This window comes from Kryptolebias marmoratus, linkage group LG9, assembly GCF_001649575.2.
Source record: "Kryptolebias marmoratus isolate JLee-2015 linkage group LG9, ASM164957v2, whole genome shotgun sequence".
Taxonomy (NCBI): domain Eukaryota; kingdom Metazoa; phylum Chordata; class Actinopteri; order Cyprinodontiformes; family Rivulidae; genus Kryptolebias; species Kryptolebias marmoratus.
Window position 1 is genome coordinate 29,122,131 of NC_051438.1, and position 21,745 is coordinate 29,143,875.

The following is a 21,745-nucleotide window of genomic DNA, read 5'->3' on the forward strand; positions in this document are numbered from 1 at the left end:
GGTAGTAAAAGTAAAAAATGGGAGGACAAACCAAGGATGAAGGATGGCATTTACAGCTCTGAGACAAAATATCATCTTTGTTCAGCTGCAACATGAAGCCAAAGAGTAAATCAGAGGCAGAAAATTAGAGAAAAATACTTAAAGTGTCAAAACAACAACAACAACAACAAAAAGATAAATATCAAACAACTTCAAGTGTTTGTCTTCTTCCTTTTAGGTGCTTTAATTTTTATGAATCATCCAGAGAAGTAAAACAAATCCCACCTGGAAGTCGAGATGATTCTGACATTTAAGAAAATAGTTTGGATTATTAAAAACAAACTGAAGGAAAGCTTCAGAGTCAGGACTCTCTCCTCCTCCTGATCTGAACATCACATCCAGGGACAGAAGGACCACCTGTCCTCCAAGCAGCTTGAAAACCATCTGTCTGAACGTTGCATACATTTCTTTAAAGCGTTAAGTTTAAAAAGCTCTGAAACTCTGGGCCGTTCCTTCAGATAGCCTCAACTTCAGTCTCAACCTGTCTGAGCTTTTAGAAAAATGAAATACAGCAGCAGTTCTTGTCCAGAAAAAACTTTGAAAAAGTCAAACAAAACATGTGAGATCTAACAACTAAAATGTGCCAAAAGGGCAGAAATACCAGGGACATCTAACTTTATATAAACAAGGATTATATAAAAAAAGAGCAAACTAGCTGAAACTGAACAGAAGAACCAACAGTTATTGAAGCTTTGAGCAAAATAAACAAAATAAAAGTTACACAAAGCAGCTGAGACACATTACAGACCTGGGGCCTCGTGTGTGAACGCACAAAAACTCTGTGAGCGCCAAGTTCGGCGCACACGTCAGGATGTATCAAAACAAACACTGCATGAAAGTGTGCCGAAATGTTTCGACCTGCTGCGAGAATGTGCCGAGGCCACGGGATCAAACTGAGAAGTGCTGAAAATACACCCGAGTATGATTCCTGTTTTCTGAACATTTATGGTTTAAAGCCAAACGATGAAACTGAACCACATTTAAACTCAACAGAACATTTAAGACGCCTCAAAAATGATGAAAACAACCTCAACCTGATGTAAATTTTCCTTGTTTTTGTCACGAGTCGATGTAAACAGCGTGAAAGACGTGCAGTCTTTGACACACGAGGTCCCTGGTGTGAGAAAAACTAACAGGAATAAAGAAATGAAACCAAGTTTAAAACAAAACCAACAAAAACAGAATAATATAATCAAATCAGAATGAAAGCAGCTTCAATCATCACCATTTCAACAAGACATTTTTTGTCCCCAACTGGATATCCTCCTGATTACCAGTACTTCAAATCTGTCCTCTGTGGAGGACGTTTGTAAACCTGAATGTCCCCCACCCAGTCCATACTACCGAATGAAGTCCTTTTTATCCACAGAGGACATTTAGAGCTTTTCAACGACACCAAATATGAAGGGGTGGAGATGATTACCTTATAAAGATTGGGGAATTTAAAAAAAACGTTGCGTTTGGATAATATATTTTTTTTCCTGGTAGTCAGGAGGATATTTTCTCTGTTTTGGACTGTTCTCTGGAAACGCTTCAGATGGTTGTGAGTTAGAATCCCAATGAAAACAACCACGTCATGTTTAAAGTAATTTAAATCTTCCTTTCCCTCGATCTGATGCTCGGTTTGAACTGATTAGCTGTTTGTGTTAAACTGGTGGATCGTGTAAAATGCTCACTGACTGCATGTTGATGCCATTTCTGTTGGTTTTAGTTTCTTAATTCAGGTTAAATGCTTTAAAAGGACATGTGGATACATGGATTTAACTGCCATGTGTTTGCAGAAACTTACATTTCTCTGTATAAGTGGAAGTTTTGCTGACAAAAAACATGCAGGAGCTGAAAAAATCTGCAAGAATAATTGAATGGACACACACTGCAGTGGGCCTATTTACATTGCAGTACTGTAGCAACAGTAACAAATGTCCCTCGGTCTCTCTCTGTAATGTAATGAGCACACTGGGTCTCATAATAAACCGCAAGATAGCCAGAGAGCCGGACGGCCAGCGATCCATTTAATCAAAGACGATCAATGGAGGGCAGCTCTATCAGTTCGAGTTAACCCTAAAACACCAGAGAGGAGCCGAGAGTTCGGGAAAATCAGAGGAAAGAGCCGGAAAACACCAGGAGAGAGAGGAGGATGGAGATGTGAAAGGACGGAAGGAAAGAGGGATGAAGAAATGAGTCAGAGGAGGAGGAGGAGGAGTCGATGAGGTTGATTTATTGCTGTGATACACTTCAGAGCTTTTAAGTGCTGTCCATATTTCCAGTCTGATAAGAAGATGGAAATTATTCAGCAGGGCTGAACTTCACACTGCATGTCTGTGAATATCTGAGACAAATCTGATTTATCCTTTACAGTAATGAGAAACACGCAGCTTTATGCTTTTTTACAGGAAGCTGTCAGAGTTTTAGACGATAAAAACAAAACATTTCCATCCAACCGAAACATCTAAGTGCAAAAACTTTAAACAAACAAAGGAAAACACTTGCAGTAGAAAGCAAAAACTGAATAAATTCCAATCTTTATGAGTGTTTTAGTAACATAGAACAGCTGACTCATAATAAGATGGAATTTGACCAAACATCCATGGACGATGACGGGGATTATAGCGTCTGAAAAGGAAATATTTGAAGTCTGAAAGAGTTTTATTTTCTGTGTTCAGTTTGCTGTGAGTGCTAAAAACCTGATTCTGGTGCTTTTCTTCCATCATCACACGGTGGTTAACTCACAGAGAGAACCGGTCCAGAGGATAATCCCTCCAGCAACGTCTGAGTCTGGTCTTCTACCAGTGGGATATGTACCCCGGAGGCACCTGAACCACCTCAGCTGCCTCCTGTCGACGTGGAGGAGCAGCGGCTCTCCTCCGAGCTCCTCATCCCATCTCTGAGGCTTCATCTCAGACTGAGAGGAGCTGATTCTCATCCCAGCAGCTCTTGGTGGAGGTAGCTCATCTTAGAGTTGGTGTTTTTAGACGCAACTAACCACAAATGCTAAAACCAGGTTTAATCAGTTATATCAAATAACCAAAACAAAAACTAACATTCCTCCAACAGATGTGGAAACACTTCTTCATGTTTTCCTCCAGATTGGATGGGATGTCTGTAATTCCCTACATGTTGGCCAAAACGCTGCCGTGTTTATTTTTGACCACATCCCTGCAGTTTTAACAGGTTTATATTGATTCATATTGGTTTTAAGATTTTTACTACTTTTAAGGTTTTAAACCTTAATATTCACACTGCAGAGTCTATGCAGGACTTCAAACCTCACCTCTTTATTTCCGCCTCATCAAGCTGTGTTTCCTTGTTTGAGTCTATTATTATTGTATGTGTGATTTTATTGTATTTATTGAATCAATGGCTCTTCCTGTGAAGCCCTTTGGTCAACCTTGTTGTTTTAAAACGTTCTGTTGAAATAAAATCGACACAACAAAGAAGGACTGGCTCTGTTTTAGCACTAAAACTTGTTGTTTTGAACTTTCAGGCTAAATACTGAAGGCTTTCTGCAACGATTACTGAGAATAATTTGTGTTTACAACCATTTTCAAAAATATTCTACCTGCGAAAAAGATGAAGATTGCATTTAAGCACCGAGCTCTGAACAACAAATCGCTCTAAGGACAGGCTCTATGAGAGGGTTAATGTTTTGCAGTTTGGCAAAGAAAGAAATTAGGTTTCAGGAAATAAAAAGAGGTGTAATATTTCTTCATTAAAGCGTGTCGCACGGGGGTGTATTCTTCGCTGCTGGGGGCTGGATTCTGTGTCCGGATTGATTATTTAGGAGTCAGAAAAGGTCCAGGAATGGATTCTGTCCTCTATGCGTTTGGCTCTTAGGAACTTTTTTCATGCTACCAACATAATGTGAGCCAGAGAACAAAAGCCCCCTGCAATGCAGCAGAAACTGTAATTAGTATTTCAAACAGGGGTTTCTGTATGTGTGTGTGTGTGTGTGTGTGTGTGTGTGGATGGGGGTAAGGAAGGAAATGAAAAGAAAACAGTCTGTGGGAGAGGGAAGGAGAGAGATGGAGTCACAATAGACTGCAGCTAATAAATCTGAGGAAAACGACACCTTAATTCCATCTTAATGCTTGATTAGGAAGCAGTGAGCTGAGTGCACACTCCACCGCCACGCTAACTCACACACAAGCACGCCATCACACAAACGATCAGCCTCCGAGGACCGCCCAGACATGAGAGGAGAGGGGCTGATGGAGGCGGCGGGGGTTGTGTTGGTGTCACTGAAGAGCCAAGAAGAACCATCCATGAATCCATGTTTGGGTCATTTTAACTTCAGCCTCGCTGCTTCAGTCCAGGAGCATCTGGTGATAAATCTGCTCCCTGCCCACCTCCTCCCACTGCCCTCTGCTCCGCACGCCCTTCATCAACCCTCGGCTCGGTTTTATAATTCCTTTTAAACAGAAAAGCCTTAACTGACGCCTGAAACCTGAAATAACGAGGCCGACGTCGACAGAACGGAGAGGCTCAGGCTGGACGGCGTTAAGAAAGGAAAGGATCAGATCCAAACATCTGTGAGACAAACAGGATCTGCAGCTCTGTGCAGCGTGTAAAAACTTTATAAAAGATCTGCTTACACTGTGCATCTAACAGATTACACCTCCAACATCTTTAAAACGTGCAGAAAACTGAAACGATCAGCTGCAAATTAAAGATTAAAGGTTTGTCCAGCAGTTCCTGTTGGTTTTATTTAATCTCATTTTCTCCTTCTGATGGTCATTTCTGTCAGCATTAATTATCACCCGCCGTCGTGAAAGGCAGGCGATCATGTAATCACCTGTAGCTTTGTCTGTGTGTGACAGAAGCTCCTGTTTGTTGTTTAAGATGGAAACACAAACTGTTTAATTTGACTAATTTTGACACAAACTGAAATAAGATCATGTCATGGTATCAAAAAATATTCAAACAACAATTTGTGAGGATATTTTTGTTTACGCTCAGAATAAACTATAATAGGAACATTTTTACAAAAAGGTCTTAATAAATAAACAGAAAAGTATCTAAATTTGAAATATTTCCGTCTTATGTGTTGATAGACTTTAAACTGTTCCAGTTTCATTAAAGGAAAATGTTACTTGATAAAATAAAAGGCAACAAACTGTTGAGGCTGTTAATAAACTTATATTTAATTAAATGAATGAGCATCAGTGGCACAGAGAGATTATAACTCTGAAGAATTTCTTAATTAAATATATTTTCATATGATCAGGTGTTTCTGAACTTAATAACAAAACAATTATTGCATTTTTTTATTGTCCTAATTTAGCTCAAACTGAAAACTTTGCAGAAACATAAATGTGGTGTTTTAGAAAAGCAACAACAGGTGTGTATTTGGATAACAAGGCTGGGGATTATCTGTGTGTGTAGGTGTGTGTGTGTGTGTGTGTGTGTGTGTGTGTGTGTTGTGTCAAGGCTTTTCGTCTGCAGGTGGATCGTTTTTCTCTGAAGTAGTGACAGCACACGTCCAAGTTTTTGTGAATTATGCCTCTGAAGGTAAACTAATCTGCCTGCTGCCTGGACACACACACACACACACACACACACACACACACACACACACACACCTACACACACACACGCACGCACACGCACACACACACGCACACACACGCACACACACGCACACACACGCAGACTTCAAAGAAATGATTTGGAAACTACCTTTCTTCAAATTTTTTCCATTTTAGTAAAAACATGTTGGAGGTGTGTGTGTGTGTGTGTGTTTATAGATGTTTTTTTTATCTGTGCCGGGGTGGGGGCTGTTTGTTTGTTTGTTTATTTGTTTGTTTGTAGTCAGGGTTTGTCTGGAGGGAATATGTTTAAGGGTTAAATACGCCCTGATTCTAACCTCAGCTTGGATTTCTTCCTCCAGTCCAGAATAAACGGGATAATAAACCTCTAAATCTAATAAAATCTAATAAAATCCTGATTTGCTGTTTTCTGACTGATCTTTGTTCAGTGTTTTAATAAATAAAAGCCTCTTTATTGTTAATTTCAATAAATGTGGTGTTTAAAGAAAGAACAAGAGCTGCTGCTGCAAAGAGACACGACTTAAAGTCCCAACATTTCAAGAAAAACAAGCAAAATTTATGATATTTTTTTTTAAAGAAAAGCTTTTTGACTTCAAACTATTATGACCAGAAATAATGAATCAGTTTAAAGAAACTGAGTGTCACAGAAAGAAGTCACCGTAGATTATTAAGTTTTAGGAGCATTTTTATTCCAACAAACAGAATTTATTTGTAACTCTTTCATATTTTTCTTTCATTTTGGAGAAAAGTGGGAATAATTAAAGTGCCTGAAGTCAGTTTATTGATGACACTCTGAGCTGCAGACTGAGACGATCAGACACAAAATGACGTCTTTTGAGCCGTTCTTGTTTTTCTCTTCAGCTCATTTGTTGCCTTTTATCAGCAGGAAGGGAAACAGTTTAATCAGAGGGAATTGAACCGACGACTTCCCGCTACGAGCGTCTGTCTCTGACTTCCTGCTGCTGGTTTGTCCTTTTTATGACTGTTTTACTCAGACAGATAAATCGTATAGAAATGTTTATATTAGTTAGATTTCCTCCGGACAGACAGACAGACGGAGCTCCAGTTTTCCTCCGTCCTCCATCTTTGTTTCTATTTGAAATCTTGCTCCTCTCTGATATTTACTTCTTCTCGTCACGTTTGTAGATTCATGTTTGGTTTTGTTGTTTTTTATGTCTTTTTTGTAACTTGTATTAGTTTTGTTTCTTCAAGCGAAGGCCCACCCCCCCAAAAAAACTACCTAAAATTCACTTTTTCCTTCTTATTTCTGTTCTGTGTGTTTCACAAACTGATTAAACTACATCATCCTACAAAATATTTCCCATAATCCTCCACTGAGCTTCATTTTGGAACCATATATTGTTTCTGGACTCTATTGTGTTTTAATTGTCCTAATTAAAACACATTTTAAACACTTTGTTTGTTGTTTAAGTGAATGAAGAGCAGATCTGTTTACCTGTAAGGCCTGAACAGGTACAGTATATCTCTACAGACAGCAGGAATAAACCTTTTCCATCGACTTTAAAGGCTGGTAAACCTGCGGCTCACCTGAGAAGCCTTCTCTGCTTCCCACTCACCTGTGTTGTAGTGTTTGGTGCAGTAGCGCAGGTCCTTCTCTTCTTTGAGGATAAACTGAGGTAACGTCAGGCCGTCGGCCACCTGCACGGCGCCCTTCTCATCCCACTCGAAGATGAGGTCGTTCATGGTGTAGCCGACTGCAGGGGGGGGGCAGAGAGCAGCGGGTTAGGCTGGCTCAGGTGGACGGACAGGTGAAGCTCTTTGTGACGAAGGTCAGATCAATACCGCCGCTGAAGGTTCACGGCTTTTCAACGAGTGGACACTGGGCAAAAGTTTTCAACCACCCTCAGTGTCTGTGTCCGAACTCAGAGGAAATTAATCCTGTTTTCTTTGATCCACAAACTGAAGTAAATTAAACTCTGTCACCATGGTAACATACTCTGAATTAAACCTCTTACCTGAAACAAGCCGTCTGACATGAGCTGCCCACTTTTAATCAATCAGAAACAGAAATACTTCATAAAATCTGACATGTTTGTCTTGATTTCTTTTCACTCTTTTATCTCTGAACACACATCCATCACAGCACCAACAAATCAGAAGGTTACCTGCTTTACTTTTTAGGATCAGCCACAACATTATGACCACTATCACGTCTCAGAGTTATGGTTGGGACCTCAGTGTGGTTTGTGAAGAACCAAGGAGGTTTTAAAAAGAAACTACTGTCAGGACCACATTTAGTCTTAATTGGTGCAAGGAGATCAAAAAAAGTAAACATAGGGATCACAAGTTTCTGCAACTTCTCATTTTTGGTTTGCTAACGTCGAATAACTGTGGCGGCCATCTTGAATCAGTTTGACTGTAAATGATAATCAGCTGCAGATCTGAGGAACAGTTTGAGTTTCTGTGTTTTTCTGTCTTTTCTTTGTGTTGAGTTTGTTTTAGTGGTTCTCGGCCCTGCCCCTCCAACTCACACCTGTTTCCTGTAATCATTAGTCTCACCTGACACCACTTCCCTCATCAGCCTCAGCCTATTTCTTTCTCAGCCCTCACTGCTCACCAGTCAGTCTTTTTGTCTTCTTGTCTTGCTGCATGTTGTGGCTTTCTGCTACGTCAGCCTTTTGTTTTGTTTCATTACTAAAGAAAATGAAATTTTGTTCTTTGAGTCCTCGAGTGCGTCTGCATCCTGGGTCTTATTTACAACTCTTCCCTGACAGTTTCATTAAAATAAAGTTATATGTAATAAAGAACCTAAGTCTTCTCAAACCATCTTTCCATCCTACAGGATCCAGAAGAATCTAATATTAATACTGTCGTTAAACCTCCGCTCTTCTTGCAGCAGGTTTTATTTCATTAGTGTTGGTTTGTCTGTCTGCTCACAAGATTACTTCAAAACTAAAGAACAGATGTTGATATTTTGAGGAAATGTTGGGGTGTTATTAATTTCTGATGGTGATCCGGGTGTATAAGAACAAACATCTCTTATTAGTATTTTTCCGATTGAAACTGAATCTCCCAGCGTTGAACGAGCTGTGGTTCATGTTGATGCTGCGACTCGGACCAGGCAGAACCCTCTCAGGTTTGATGCTGTCTGATCGGTGGATGTTTGCTGACCTCTGCTCGATGTCTCTGTGATTCGCCTCACGCCTGATCAGAGAACCAAGAGGCAGCAGAGAGATCAACCTGCCATCTGACTGATGCCTCTGTCAGAGTGTGTGTGTGTGTGTGTGTGTGCGGACACTCACAGCTCTCCAGCTGCATGATGCACGTCTGGACGTCCATTGGGAAGTTCTTCAGATCCATTGGACAGGCCAGGACCAGAGTTATTCTGCAAACACAAACAAACAAACAAACTTCTAGAGCCTCCAAGAACTTTTTCACTTTTACTCAGTCAGCTGGACTCATTTCAAAACCATAAAAAATATATTTTATTTAAATTTAGGTTCTTTAAAAAATCCATCTAAAGAGGTCTGCTGGAGGGACAAAGTTACATAAAGTTGAAGAAAAAGAATCAAATCAAGAGCGATAAAACTAACAATTTATTTGTGTGGAAAAAGTTTATAAACCAAACTGTTTTAATTAAAAGAAGTACATTAAATGTTAATATTAAATTAAATAGAGACGTTATCATCATTTATAAAAACAAAAATGAATTTACTTTCACATATATTTTGTGCTTAAGATATAAATTTGAAATAAATAAATTAAAATGACTAATATTAATCACAGAATTGTTGAGATGAAGTATTTAGTTCAAATATCTGAAGTTTTAGTAACTTTCTAACCTGTTTTCAGTTTAATTATCTGTTTTAAGACGAACTGAGGTTTTTTTTTAAGGTTTAAGTTGTTTTTAGATGTTTTAGATGAATAAAACCTTTCGAGGAGCTTTAATAGGATAAAGACAGAAAACGGAACCAACGAGATGAAAAAAACACATCCAGACAATCAAGTGAAATAAAAAAAATATAAAAGATTCCTGGTTGAACTGCGATCATCTTCTAATGAGAACAAAGCTGTAAATGCTGACTCAGCACTGCAGGACGCCACCAGAGTCCGGAGGGACTAAATGTTGTGCTCAGCAGTGATCATTTGACTGCAGAAGCTCCTGCAGCTCTGCAGGGTTCTGCCTGGGTTCTGTCTGGGTTCTTCCTGGGTTCTGCCTGCTCAGTGTTTGCTGTCAGCTGCTTGTCACGGCGAACAGAAGCTGATTTGACTCCTTCTGTTCTTCTCTAACTGGACACCCGCTGCAAGGACACACACGTCCCACCGGGCTGACGTTCACTCTGCAGCGTCTGCATTCCCTGACAGGATGCTGCCTTCCCAGGAAGACGTTCAGCTCTGTGGGTTTATTATCTGCTGCGAGAAAGAGCTTTCCTCCTCAGCTCGAGACGGGAACGAACCTCCAACACTGCTGGGGTTTTCAGCCGGAGGGGGAATCCTGTTTCTTGCTACATCATAAACATATTTCTGTTCCATTCTTGCATGCAGAACTCTGTCCCGTCATCTGTCTTTGTCTGTTTAGAAGCGTTTTAAAGCTTTAAAGCTTTAAACTTTCATGTGATGAAAACAACTCAGTCTTTCTGCAACTTCAGAGTTGATTTCCTAAGATGTCCTCAGGTGGAAGAGATGCATCATAAAGTGGCAACGAACGGCCGAACCGTCAGGTGTCTCCAATCCTGGTCCTCAGGGCCCCCATCCTGCAGGTTTTACTTGTTCCTCTGCTCCAACACACCTGATCTGAATCAATGGGTGATTAACAGGCTTCTGCAGAACATGAAGAGGTGATTTAACCTCTGAATCAGGTGTGTTGGAGCAGAGGAACAAGTAAAACCTGCAGGATGGAAGCCCTCAGGGACCAGGGTTGGACACCCCTGGTCTTAGTGAAGACTGATGCAAAGTCAGCAGTGGGAGAGAGGAGCTGAGGAAGCAGGGAGCTGAGGGATGAGGAGGAGGAAAAATGTCCCTCCTTCTGGACCAGAATAGATTTTGTTATTAAAAAAAAAGGCTTTTTTTGCAGCAGTTAGGCTGCAGGCGAACAGCTGACAAAAGGTCAATGAAACTCCACATTTCTGTCATTTTCTCCCAGCATGTCTGAGATCAGTTTGAGTTCTGATGGAAACTAAGACGTCAGGATCCTCCGGGGCCACGTCCTGTGAAGCTGAGCGAGTCGAGGTCACTTCGCTCCCTTCAGATTTACAGTTTTTTTAATATTATTATTATTATTATTTTGCTGCAGTTGGCCTTTTGTTTTAGTTCTCGTACTGTTTTTTCTGTAAAAACAACAGAAATGATATAAAATCGGTTCTAATAATCATTAATGTCATTTGCATTTGTTTTGCACAACATTCATTGATTTTTTTTTACTTCAATGAGGTCATATGTAGAAAGTTTTGTTTGTTTCACAACCCAAACATGCATTCATGTTACTTATTAACACATGAATTATATTGTCACACCTCTCTGTTCTCACAGCTCACCATACAACAAGCATTGGGATATAAAATAACTTTTAGTGTGCGTGTGAACGTGCACCAAGCCTGATCTTTGGGAAGGTTTGAAACCAAACTGTGACTGATTGGAGACAAAAAAAAGAAAATAAATTGCAATTAAACTGAGACATGATTGAGATGCTGTGTCTAAATTGCAGAAATGTGACACAAATGTAATTTTTTAAGCGTTTCATATCAATTCAGTGGGTTGCCAAATAAAAATTTGCATATTTTCTTGCAATTTTGTGTCTCCAACCAGTTGCCAACAGTGAGATACTAAAGCCTCAGACTTTGACAGTTAATATCTTCTCTTTAACAGGATTTTTGTCTCATATAGAATATACTGAGCAAACATCTTTCTAAAGTCATATCAGAGCGTTTGAAACTGAAGAGCCATAAATTTCCCTTCTGATAGCTCTTCCACGCGGGCTGTGTTTGAAGTGCAGCAGGAGATTGCACCGTTTGTGAATCTGGTCATCCAATCTCTGAAAGTTCACTTTCATCTCACAGGAGAAGGCAGCATCGGTCGCCTTTTACAGCTCTACAGCTGAGCGATAAACATCAGAAAACAGAGTAAACAACATCCACAACACCGCCTCCCCCCAGGACGGTTTAATATCCCGAGCCGCCTCGGCGCCCCTGAGATGGAGCTGATCAACAGGGGGTTCATTCTGATCATGTCAAGTTAAAAAATGAAAGGCACAGAGGAGGCGCGAGCGATATTTCTAAAAGGCCAATCCTCCTCCTCCTCCTCCTCCTCCTCCTCCTCCTGCTGCTGCTGGACATGAAGGTGAAAGCCGAGGCTGATAACGGATCAGAGTCACTGCTGGAATACTAACAGGCTGAGTAGATTACAGCTGCAGTGCTTTTTCATTTGCCCCTGAGCAATAAAAGCCACACGGAGGAAGCTCCGACAGGCTGGAAGAGGCTGAAACTCAGGATGTCTCAGAGATTCAAACACTCAGCTGTTACACAAGAAGAAGAAGAAACACAAGAAGAACCTGAGAGAAACAAAGTGTTTCAGCAGGAGAAACATTATGTATTTTAAACACTTTTTTTCCTGAAATGACTGCAGTAAAACTAGGATCAGTTTCTCAGAAACTAAAGAGGAATTCCAGGATATTATGTACCAAAAACAAATGATTTCTTTTAGTAAATATCCTAAATTTCTAAAACTTCTTCAACCTTCTGAAGACCACAGCTCTGAATGTTTGTATCTAAACTCGTTTCAGAGAAAGATAATTTAATGTTTGTGGCTCCAAACATCAGATCATTTAACACTTTGTTTTAAACTCCAAACTATCTAAAACTAACACGGTGATGGTGAATTAAAAACAACAACTTCTGAATCAGCTAACAAATAAGTAGCAACAAGTAAAACTTCAGAGAGGAAATTCATAAAAGCAACACAGGAAGCTAAAAACAGCTGCCTGAAAGAAACACAACAGAAAAACTGCTTATATAGCCATGATTTTATCTTGAAACAAGATGGCTAACTTTAAAAAAACACAATTTATTGATACGTTTAAAGATTGGGAGAAAAAAACTATTAATTACCAGGAGAGAAAAGTTAGTTTTCTCTTCAAACAAACTTTATTTTGGTTTATTTAATTTGTTATTCGCTTTCATTCACTGATATAATTCCGTCTAATGTGTGATTTTTAAAAATCTAAGAATTGGTCTTTTATGTAAACATTTTAACACTTCATGTAGCATCTGTCCAACCACCTTTGCTTAAGCATTTTTAAATAAAATAAATAAAGACACTATTAATTATATAAGTGCTTCAGTCAATAATCTAAATTCAGTCAGATTAGTTCATTTTTAAATTGGCAGAATGATGCATTTTGAAGAAAAAGAAAACATTAAAATCAGTAACAGCTTTCTTCTTCATCGTTTTTAAACAAAGAAATAAAGAAATGATGGCAGCAGGAGACAAAACCTGACAAGTTAAAAAAGAAGTCAAATTAATTACCTTTCAAATAAAAAAAAGGATTTCCAGACTTTAAAACAAGTTAAAACCCGATGGTTCCACACGGTGACAAACGTTTGGAGCCATAAAAATGTATTTTTTTAAAAAATAAAGCCCCCCCGCAGCAGGAGGAGGTAAATAATCCAAACCACATGAAACCTGAAGCTGTTTATCGGTCAGGTTTCAAACATCTCACCGTATGCTGTAGAGCACGTTGCCGTTTTTGGAGATGCGCAGCAGCTTGTTGTCGGTGGTGACCTCGTGGAAGTTGGCCCCCTTCTCATTGGCGAAGAACAAGTCGGGTTTCCAGATGGAGTCCAACATGGACGGGTCGAGGTCCAGCGAGTCGTCGGGGTACTCGCTGTACGCCAGCCGGGGGTCGTTCCACTGCTGCCTCAGGAAGATGTTCACTCTGTAGTCCTGCAGGAAGGAGGGAAGGATGGAGGATACAGAACGACCTGAATATCTTCTTCAGTCCACAAACAATCACTGCAAATCCAAAGAGTTTAATTCTACCAATAATGAGTTTCTTTAGAGATGCTCAGACGGCTTCAATAAATAAATAAAATAAAGTTTTCTCCATCAGAGCGTTCAGAACAAACCTGCTCAAGTTTACAAACACAAACTGGCTGCAGGTCTGACTTTATAATAATCTGATGATCTGTTTCTTTTCATTTAATTATTCAGCAGTATTTAACAGGCGGTGTAAAAGTTCAAGGATTTTAAAACCGTACAGTGCTGTAAAAAGAAAAACTATAAAGTCTGTAAAGAAAAGGTTGAAGAGAGTCGATGCAGCTGCTGCCTGAAACTCCAACATCCTTCACTTTAGTCTACAAAACAGTATATATATATATATATATATATATATTTCTTTGAGATAAACAACAAGATCTCAATAAAACTTCTAAAGCCAGTAAAAACCTAAATAAAGATTATAGAGACAGAAAATACAGGAAGTGTTGCCTGAAATCAAAGAAAAAGAATAAAAAAGTGAAAATGTTTGTAAAAAAGCTCCTCCCGAGTTCTTCTCATTTCTCTGATTCATACTTTCTGCTGCTGGTTGAGTTTAAACAAAGTTGTTTGATTTAACTTTTCTTTGAGTTAAATTAAAAAGCAGGATTCATAAATCATTACGACTTCCTTTAAAACAGAACTTTACTGTGTTCAAAAGGGCTTTTTCTGGGTTTTACACGTGAGAGTTTTTGCAGGACTGGAAACAAACACATGAGAAGCAGAAGAGGGAAAAGAATAAGAATGCACAAAAAAGCGCGTTGAATTTCTTTGGATTAATCAAAAAAAGTAATAAAAATTCATGTAAACCAAACAGATTCCCGGCTCTGCTGCAGGAGCTGCAGTCTCAGGAGGTCCACTCTGGTTGCAGGAAAATTGATTTAGCAGAAAAAACAAATTACAACAAAACAGCCAAAGTTATAAATCATACATCCTTGAAAAGAGGGATGTAAAATTCCACCTCGGGGAGATGTTTCCTTAAAGAAACTCCAGGATCAACAGGAACCCGACGGTGCAGAGACGGACTGATGGTTGGATGAGCAGCAGGTTACCCGCCTTCATCTACGTGTCATTTTCTCCATTATGTGAGCCTTTTGGATATTTTAGCGCTCGTGGTGACGAGCTGCCATCTTGGGCTCCGTTATCCAGCCTGCAGGTCAGCGAGGCGACTCAGATCAAATAAATCTGTCAGGTTTTTGTTTCTGAAGCCTGCAGGGTGGATGTTGTTTGTCTTATAAACAAACAAACTGAAAAAGATGCACTTCTTTTCACAGATTTGCTCTCCTGACAAACAAATACAGCAGAGAACAACCAAAACCCAGATGGTTGACAGAAATCTAACTTTGCTCCAAAGGGTGTACGATCCACCATTTAATACAACTGTCTGTTTAAAATAGATTGTATTTATTTTTACTGCACCACATCCTCCCTTTTACAGACACTAATAATATCACCTGATTTCCTCCACAGACTTGTTTTTAACATAATTTAGCCCAAACTTCGATGTTAATAATCAGACTTCCTGCAGCCTCTCTAACAGGTTCAGCCTCTGACATGATCCACGTTTTTAAGGTCAGGGCAGGACGTCATGAAGACATCCTGCAGATGAACGAGACATGTCCCCTTTCAGCCACATTACAACTTAATTAACTGTAACTCAGGACTCGTCTGCAGGTCACTGCAGAGCACTTCCACCGGTTAGAAAGGAACTAATGAAGTCCTCAGTTCCAGAATCTTGATGTTTTCTTCATGAGTGGCAGAAGGATGAAGCAGCAGATGGATACATGGATCAAGATGCTGTTTATGGTTCCGTGTTTCCACCTGAGTGATGATCAGCAGAACCGGATCACAGTTTGAGGGTCTGAGAGGAGAACAGCAGCTCTTTCTTCTGTGTGTATTTGATCTGAATTACTTCTTTGTTTTTTTTTTTTTTTTTTTTTTACGCCTCTATCCAGAACTCACAAGGGGTTTAAAATTTCCTTTCCGGCTTGGGAATGGTTTTGGATTCCCCGGAGGGAGCCGGAGAGTCACTGGGGAAAGAAATGTCTGGGTTTTCCTTCTGGACCTGCTGCCTCTGGACCTGACCTTGAAGCAGCTGACGGATGGATGGATGGATGGATGGATGGATGGATGGATGGATGGATGGATGGATGGATGGATGGATGGATGGAGCCTTTAAACAAAGAACCAGCTGTTTAACTGTCCTCCATCGGGACTAGAACTGGGTTAGGATTAGATTTAAATGCATCTTTTCATCCTAAAATGGTTCATTTACTGCTTTAAGCTGAGCTGCTGCTTAAACAGACAAACAGAAAATGTTTTCAGTTTCATTTTCTCCTGTCTGTGTCTGTGCAGGCACATCGATCCAGGTATATTAACTGCTGTTCCCGTCCATTCTTCATTCTCTGTGTTTCACAGTCAGAGTAAGGCTCTGCTCTGTGTGGAGCTGGCATTTAGCTCGCCCCTCCATCTCCCTAATTGTCAATTATTCTCAGAATATGGAGCTCGGCTGCTTTGGCTGAGCTCGAGCCGTCATTAGGCTGTGTGGCGTAGCAGAAAAAGCAGCAACAAGGGGCGGCCGTGCCAGCAGCCCCAGCAGGTGGCATTTAAAGGAGCAATCAGCCACCGTGCTGCACATGTAAGCATGAGAAGCACTTCTGCTGGGCTCCTCCTCTGTTTATCACTGTTTATTACAGCAAACATCTCATATGAAACAAATGAGCTTGACCTTTCCTGAATGAGCCACGTGTTTTTCTGCTTGGGAAAGTGACAAATAACCTGAAATGGTGCAGAGATGACGAACTACAGGCTCGCTCCACCATCATCAGCCAGCGACACGTGGGCTGTTTGATTTCAGCTCCGAAACAACAAAAAACTGAGCAGGAGAACCAGAATCTTCCTGAGGGGAGTCTCAGGAATGTCTCACAATGTTTGAGAAGGCTCTCAGTTGTCTTGTGGGAGTCGCAGAGGCTTGCAGTCTTCCCCCTTAAAAAGACTGTTCAACAAAATCATCCCTGAACAGTCAGGGAGTCTCAAGCTGTGGTTTGACACCTGCAGAGGAGCTCTTTATTGTCGGGAAACGTCCGAGGCTGCACCCCTGAATGTCCAGGTCTAAAAACCATAACTTCTAACGTACAGCTTTAAAAACGCAGCCACACTTGGCTGCAAACAATCAGTGAGCCTGCAAATGAAAATTTAACACATTTTCTTGCAATTTTGAGCCCCCAGCTCGGCGATACACCACCTTCAGAGGATTTCACAAAGTTATAATTTTATGCTTCACCACGAGTTGAAACTTGGCTTTTTAAATTGTGCAAATTACTTTTTTTTATTGGGAAATTATACTGTTGTAAAAAAGAACTTTTAGACTGCACTAACATGAAACTGTGTTTTTATATCAAAACGAAAGACAGTTTAGATGCATTTTGAGGTATTGGGTTGTTCTCTTATAAAACTGTCTTTAAGCAGTTTCACAGCTTCCCGTCCCTTGAAAACATTTAATTCTCTTTGGGTACCACACTGCAGAGGTGAATCTGGATGGCGGGTCGGAGGATCGTCACGCCTGCAGAAGGATGAACAACAACTGGCCCAACCAGGATTCAAATGAGGGGAAAATAACTCTGAATTCAAATGAGGGGAAAGTAATCTGGCTGAAACATGAATCATCTCAGGGTTCGGTTTAGTATTAATGACAGCAGACGACTAATTTGAGTGATCGTGTTATTAAAAAAGTTATGGACACTGAAGCAGCTCTGTGTTAAAGACAACGGTTAAACCCAGTCCTTAAATTCTCCTTCACCATCGGCACGCTGCGATGGAACCATTAGCAGAGGAACTGCTGTACTTACACTGGTTTCTGCATGCATTAAAGTCAGGCAGTAAACCACGCATGAAGAACTGCAATCCTCCTCCTCTTTTCTCTCCAGCAGCAACAACAACAACAACAACGACGACTCCAGAAAAATGTGCAGCTATGTTCTAATTCCACGCCTGTCATAACAGCCCGCCGCCTCGCTGAAATCTGCTCAGGTTACGGACGCTCGCACATTATGGTCGCACATCTGCTCAGCTACGATGGCAGAAATATACCGAGGGTTTTATGGTGTGGCCTCAAATCCTGCAAAGGATCCACAAGGATGACTTCTTACCGAGTCACGAAATTTCTTTCCCAAAAATCTTCAAATCTGGGAATAAATGGGAAATAAAACATTTGGAAATCGTTCCTGAATTCATTAGTTTCCAGGTTTTTTAAAAGGTTAAGATGGCTGAGCTTTGAGACGAGGGAATGAGGCTGAGAGGAGGAAGGATGAAGAACGATGAGTCAGAGCGAACAAGCGGTGGGAGTCCTGGAACAAGGATGGAGCCGTGCTCCACCGGGACTGGAACAAGCACTGCGCCATCCTGCCGACTCCATCTATCACTGATCTGCAGCAGCATGGTGTGTGTCCTCTGTCTCTGAGTGATTCCACCTGGAGACTCGGGACATTTCAGACAGAAAGTCACTTTTAGGACAGATTTGGTCTAAGTTTGGCCGTTAAGCTTTCCCAACAGAAAATAGCAAATCAAACATTTGGTTTAGCTCAATATCTGTCAACAGACTAAAGATCTCTAGAACTGTTTTCAGTTTTAACATTCCACGAAAGAATAAGAATCTCCTGGTGGCTTTCATGCCAGTTTTAAATTAAAACTGTCTTACAGTGAGAAGGAACAGAGATGTTTCAGTTAAATCTTGTAAATAAAGTTGATTTCATGAAATAAAGTGAGACGTCAGAGGACCTCCAGCTACTTTCACACCAAACTTTAACTCCGAAGGGATGGAACGAGTCAGATAATACGATTAATAAACTCCAGGAGAGGATTTCTGTCTTAGATTAAAAAAAACAAAACAAATCAAGTGTTTGTTTCAAATAATTTGACCAAGACTTGATACGAAATAATAAACAATACAGAACTAAATAACATGACTGAAAGAAAAATAAAAAAATACTCCAAACTTCTCACTGCTCAGTGAGTCCTGGTGTCAGAAAATGATGTTTGATTTCAGGAATGTTGAATAAAGACACAATCAGCTTGCCATACCATACTGAATAAAGACACAATCAGCTTGCCGTACAGCATCTATCAGCTGTTTTTACAGATCAGAAGCAGGAAGTTTTTCCACACAGCTGATTTGAAACAAACAGGCAGATCTTTAACTTTCTGCCTTGTTCTGATCCAACTCTTCTTGTTTTGTTTTGGCGCCGAGTGCTTTAGACGGGTGGTGTAAAATGGTGTTGAATCAAAGGCATTTGATGCACTTGTTGTGTGTTTTCTGTGTCGTTACACCTTTTAGTATTTAGAAAGTTTAAATCCTTCCTGAAACTGAATCATGTTCAAAACAAAAACTGAGAATCTCTGCAGAGACTTTCTTCAGCTGATTGTCTCAAATGGTTTCTGAGGGTTGTTGCTCAGTAAAGTTGGTAGTTTTGTTATTTTTATATAGTATATAGTAACACCAGTTCACTTACTGATGAACTCTTTCCAATGAAGTGTTACAAATAAGAAAAAGCTCAATGAGGCAAAGAAACATTCAGAGGTTTGAAGGATTTTAACTTCGTAAAATGATGCAGAAATGAGAATTCAGATGCACAGTTGTCGTTTTAATTGAAAAGATTTGTTAAGAGAAAATCACTGGAGCTGAAACGAGGCTCCTGTGAGACGTGACGCTTTCCATTTACGACCAAATGATCCACATTCAGATAAATAAAGACGAGAAAAACATCGGTGATAATAAACAAACCTACCATTGTTGTTTCAGCAATGGACCCAAAACTGTTGATAAAAATGTTGCAGGTTACGTTGACAGGAGGACCTGAAGAAATGACAGATAAGAAGAAGAAAAGAGACGTCAGAGGAAATATTAAATAAAAGTCCTGAAGAGCCGAAAAGCCTCCGAACAAGAAGCTGAAAGACACAAACAACTTCTTCAATGAATAAAGAAATGTTTATTTATAATCTTTAAGTTTAAGTTTAATAAGTCTTTCTGCTGTTTTTTTCTCTCTTGGATCAATTAGTCAGACAGAAACGGTTTAAAATAAAATATTCTAATGATTATTTTTTATTAAAAAGTCTTTATTTCTTTTTAAACCTGAACAGTTGTATTTAGTTTTTGTCTAAATGGGAAAAACAACATAATTCAACAATGTGTCAATAAAGTAAATACATAATAAGTAAAAAATACAGAAACAGAAACAGAAAAGTTTAATACACCTTCAAACACGTCTCCTGGGTCAGAATACTCCAATTTCTAAAAGTTATTATGATTTAAATTAAAATGTATTTAATTATAAATTATAACTTTTCTTTCTTTAGGATTTAATGAACATTCATTAGAAGCAGTTTTTTCTTGTTTGGGGATCATTAATAATATTATTGCAGTGCAGTTTGTTAATACTTCATATATCTGACAGTAAATCTTCTTTTTTTAAACATGATTTTAATGATTGTTTTTGAATCTGTTGTTGTATTTTTGTCTGCAGGGTAAAAGTTTATCGCCCCCTGGTGGCTTGGCAGGACCATTTCAGCACTTGATGTGTCAGAAGTTTCCTTTCACTCTTTGTTTTATGAAGCATTAATTAAACCGACTCTCCTGCAGGATTTACTGCATGTAAAGATCTTATTTTAGACTTCAGAGGAAATAATCCTTCATTAAACACATCAGAAACAGATTAATTCAGAAACTCTCCTGTCAGAGACACAAACATCTAAAAATGATGTTTGAATACTCTTTTTTTCCACTTCCCAAGTCTAAATTGTACCCGTGATGTGTTTGTAGACTCCTGAAAAGGTTTTAGTGAGACAAAATAAATCTGAAGGGAAGTTAGGAGCGTAAAAACGGAAATCAAAATAAAAGCTTCAGCGAGCTGACGACAGGAAGTAAACAAAGTTCAAATAAATAAGTCATAAACTTCGACAACATTCGAAGCCTTTAGTCTGTAAGAACATGAAAACATCTCATTACAGATGAAAGAACAATAAGAAGTTTAATAATGAAACGGAAGAAGACATACTTCTAATAAATGTATAAAACAGTTTAAAGAATAGGGACTGATGTCCGGCCTGTGGAGCTCAGGTTCGTTTTCAGATGAAAATAAAAAATACAAAACAACACTTTTCACACATTTACTGACAGGCAGGAGCATTTAAAGGTATGAAAATAAAGAGTTTTAAATCTTGTCGCATGTCTGTGTTTATTCTGTTGGCTGAAATATGTGTCTCTATTCTTCACACAGTTAATTTTATATTAAATATCACATTTATTACATCTATTTAACAAAGAATGTTTGCTGGACTCGCTCACAATCAGATTTAAAGAAAAAGGAAAGTTTTTAAAATCTTCTGACTTCGCTCAGAAATTCTGTTGCTTTGGGACACTTTAGAGAATAAATAAAAACAAAGACAGGAGGCTTTACAACAAAAATATTTAACAATTTTTAAAGGGAATCAGTGAATCCACCTGAATTATTTGCATAAAAATACATAAAATCCTGACCCTGCATACTCCTCTGTTTAAATGAAAATATTTACCTATGATGACATAAAATCAGCTCAAACACTCATTAACACATATACTCCGAACTGAAAGGCCCTTTGGGATAAATAAAGTTGTTTTGGTATACATTTTTAAAGTCTTAATTTAATAATTTAAAGGTTTACGTTCAGTTTATTTCTCTTGAGTTACATAAAGCGATCCTAAAGCAGCTCGACAGGAAAATCTAATTTTTAATGAGTCAACAGGGAGTATCACAGTCATCCTCTGTTACATGATGATGTAACGTAAGGTCAAAGCATGCCTCGTGCAAACACACACACACACACACACACACACACTCGCTCAGCACAGAGGTTGTGTTTAACGTCCCCGTCTAATCCCACTGTCCGCAGGCTCGCTGCAAATGAAGGAAGGGGTCTGGATTATTTTGATGGCCAATTACTCTTCCTGTCAGAGCCGGAGCGCCGCTCCAGGCTTCCGAGGAGGTGCATGGAGTCAGAGTCGTTCACACACACGCAGGAAACACGCAGGAAACACGCAGGAAACACGCAGGAAACACGCAGGAAACACGCACAAAACACGCAGGAAACACACAGGAAACACACAGGAAACACGCAGGAAACACGCAGGAAACACGCAC

General features: G+C 39.5%; 1 protein-coding gene across 2 annotated transcripts in view; it reads right to left on the bottom strand.

Annotated features, from left to right (window-relative positions):
• glra1 (glycine receptor, alpha 1) overlaps window positions 1-21,745 on the bottom strand; it is a 109,962-nt gene that overhangs the window by 30,835 nt on the left and 57,382 nt on the right. For both annotated transcript variants that reach the window (XM_017429771.3, XM_017429772.1), the window contains 4 exons: window positions 19,358-19,425; window positions 13,261-13,484; window positions 8,849-8,931; window positions 7,163-7,300 (listed from right to left, as the gene is read on the bottom strand). In XM_017429771.3, coding sequence (XP_017285260.1) covers window positions 7,163-7,300; window positions 8,849-8,931; window positions 13,261-13,484; window positions 19,358-19,425 — 513 coding nt within the window. The remainder of the gene's footprint in view (window positions 1-7,162; window positions 7,301-8,848; window positions 8,932-13,260; window positions 13,485-19,357; window positions 19,426-21,745) is intronic.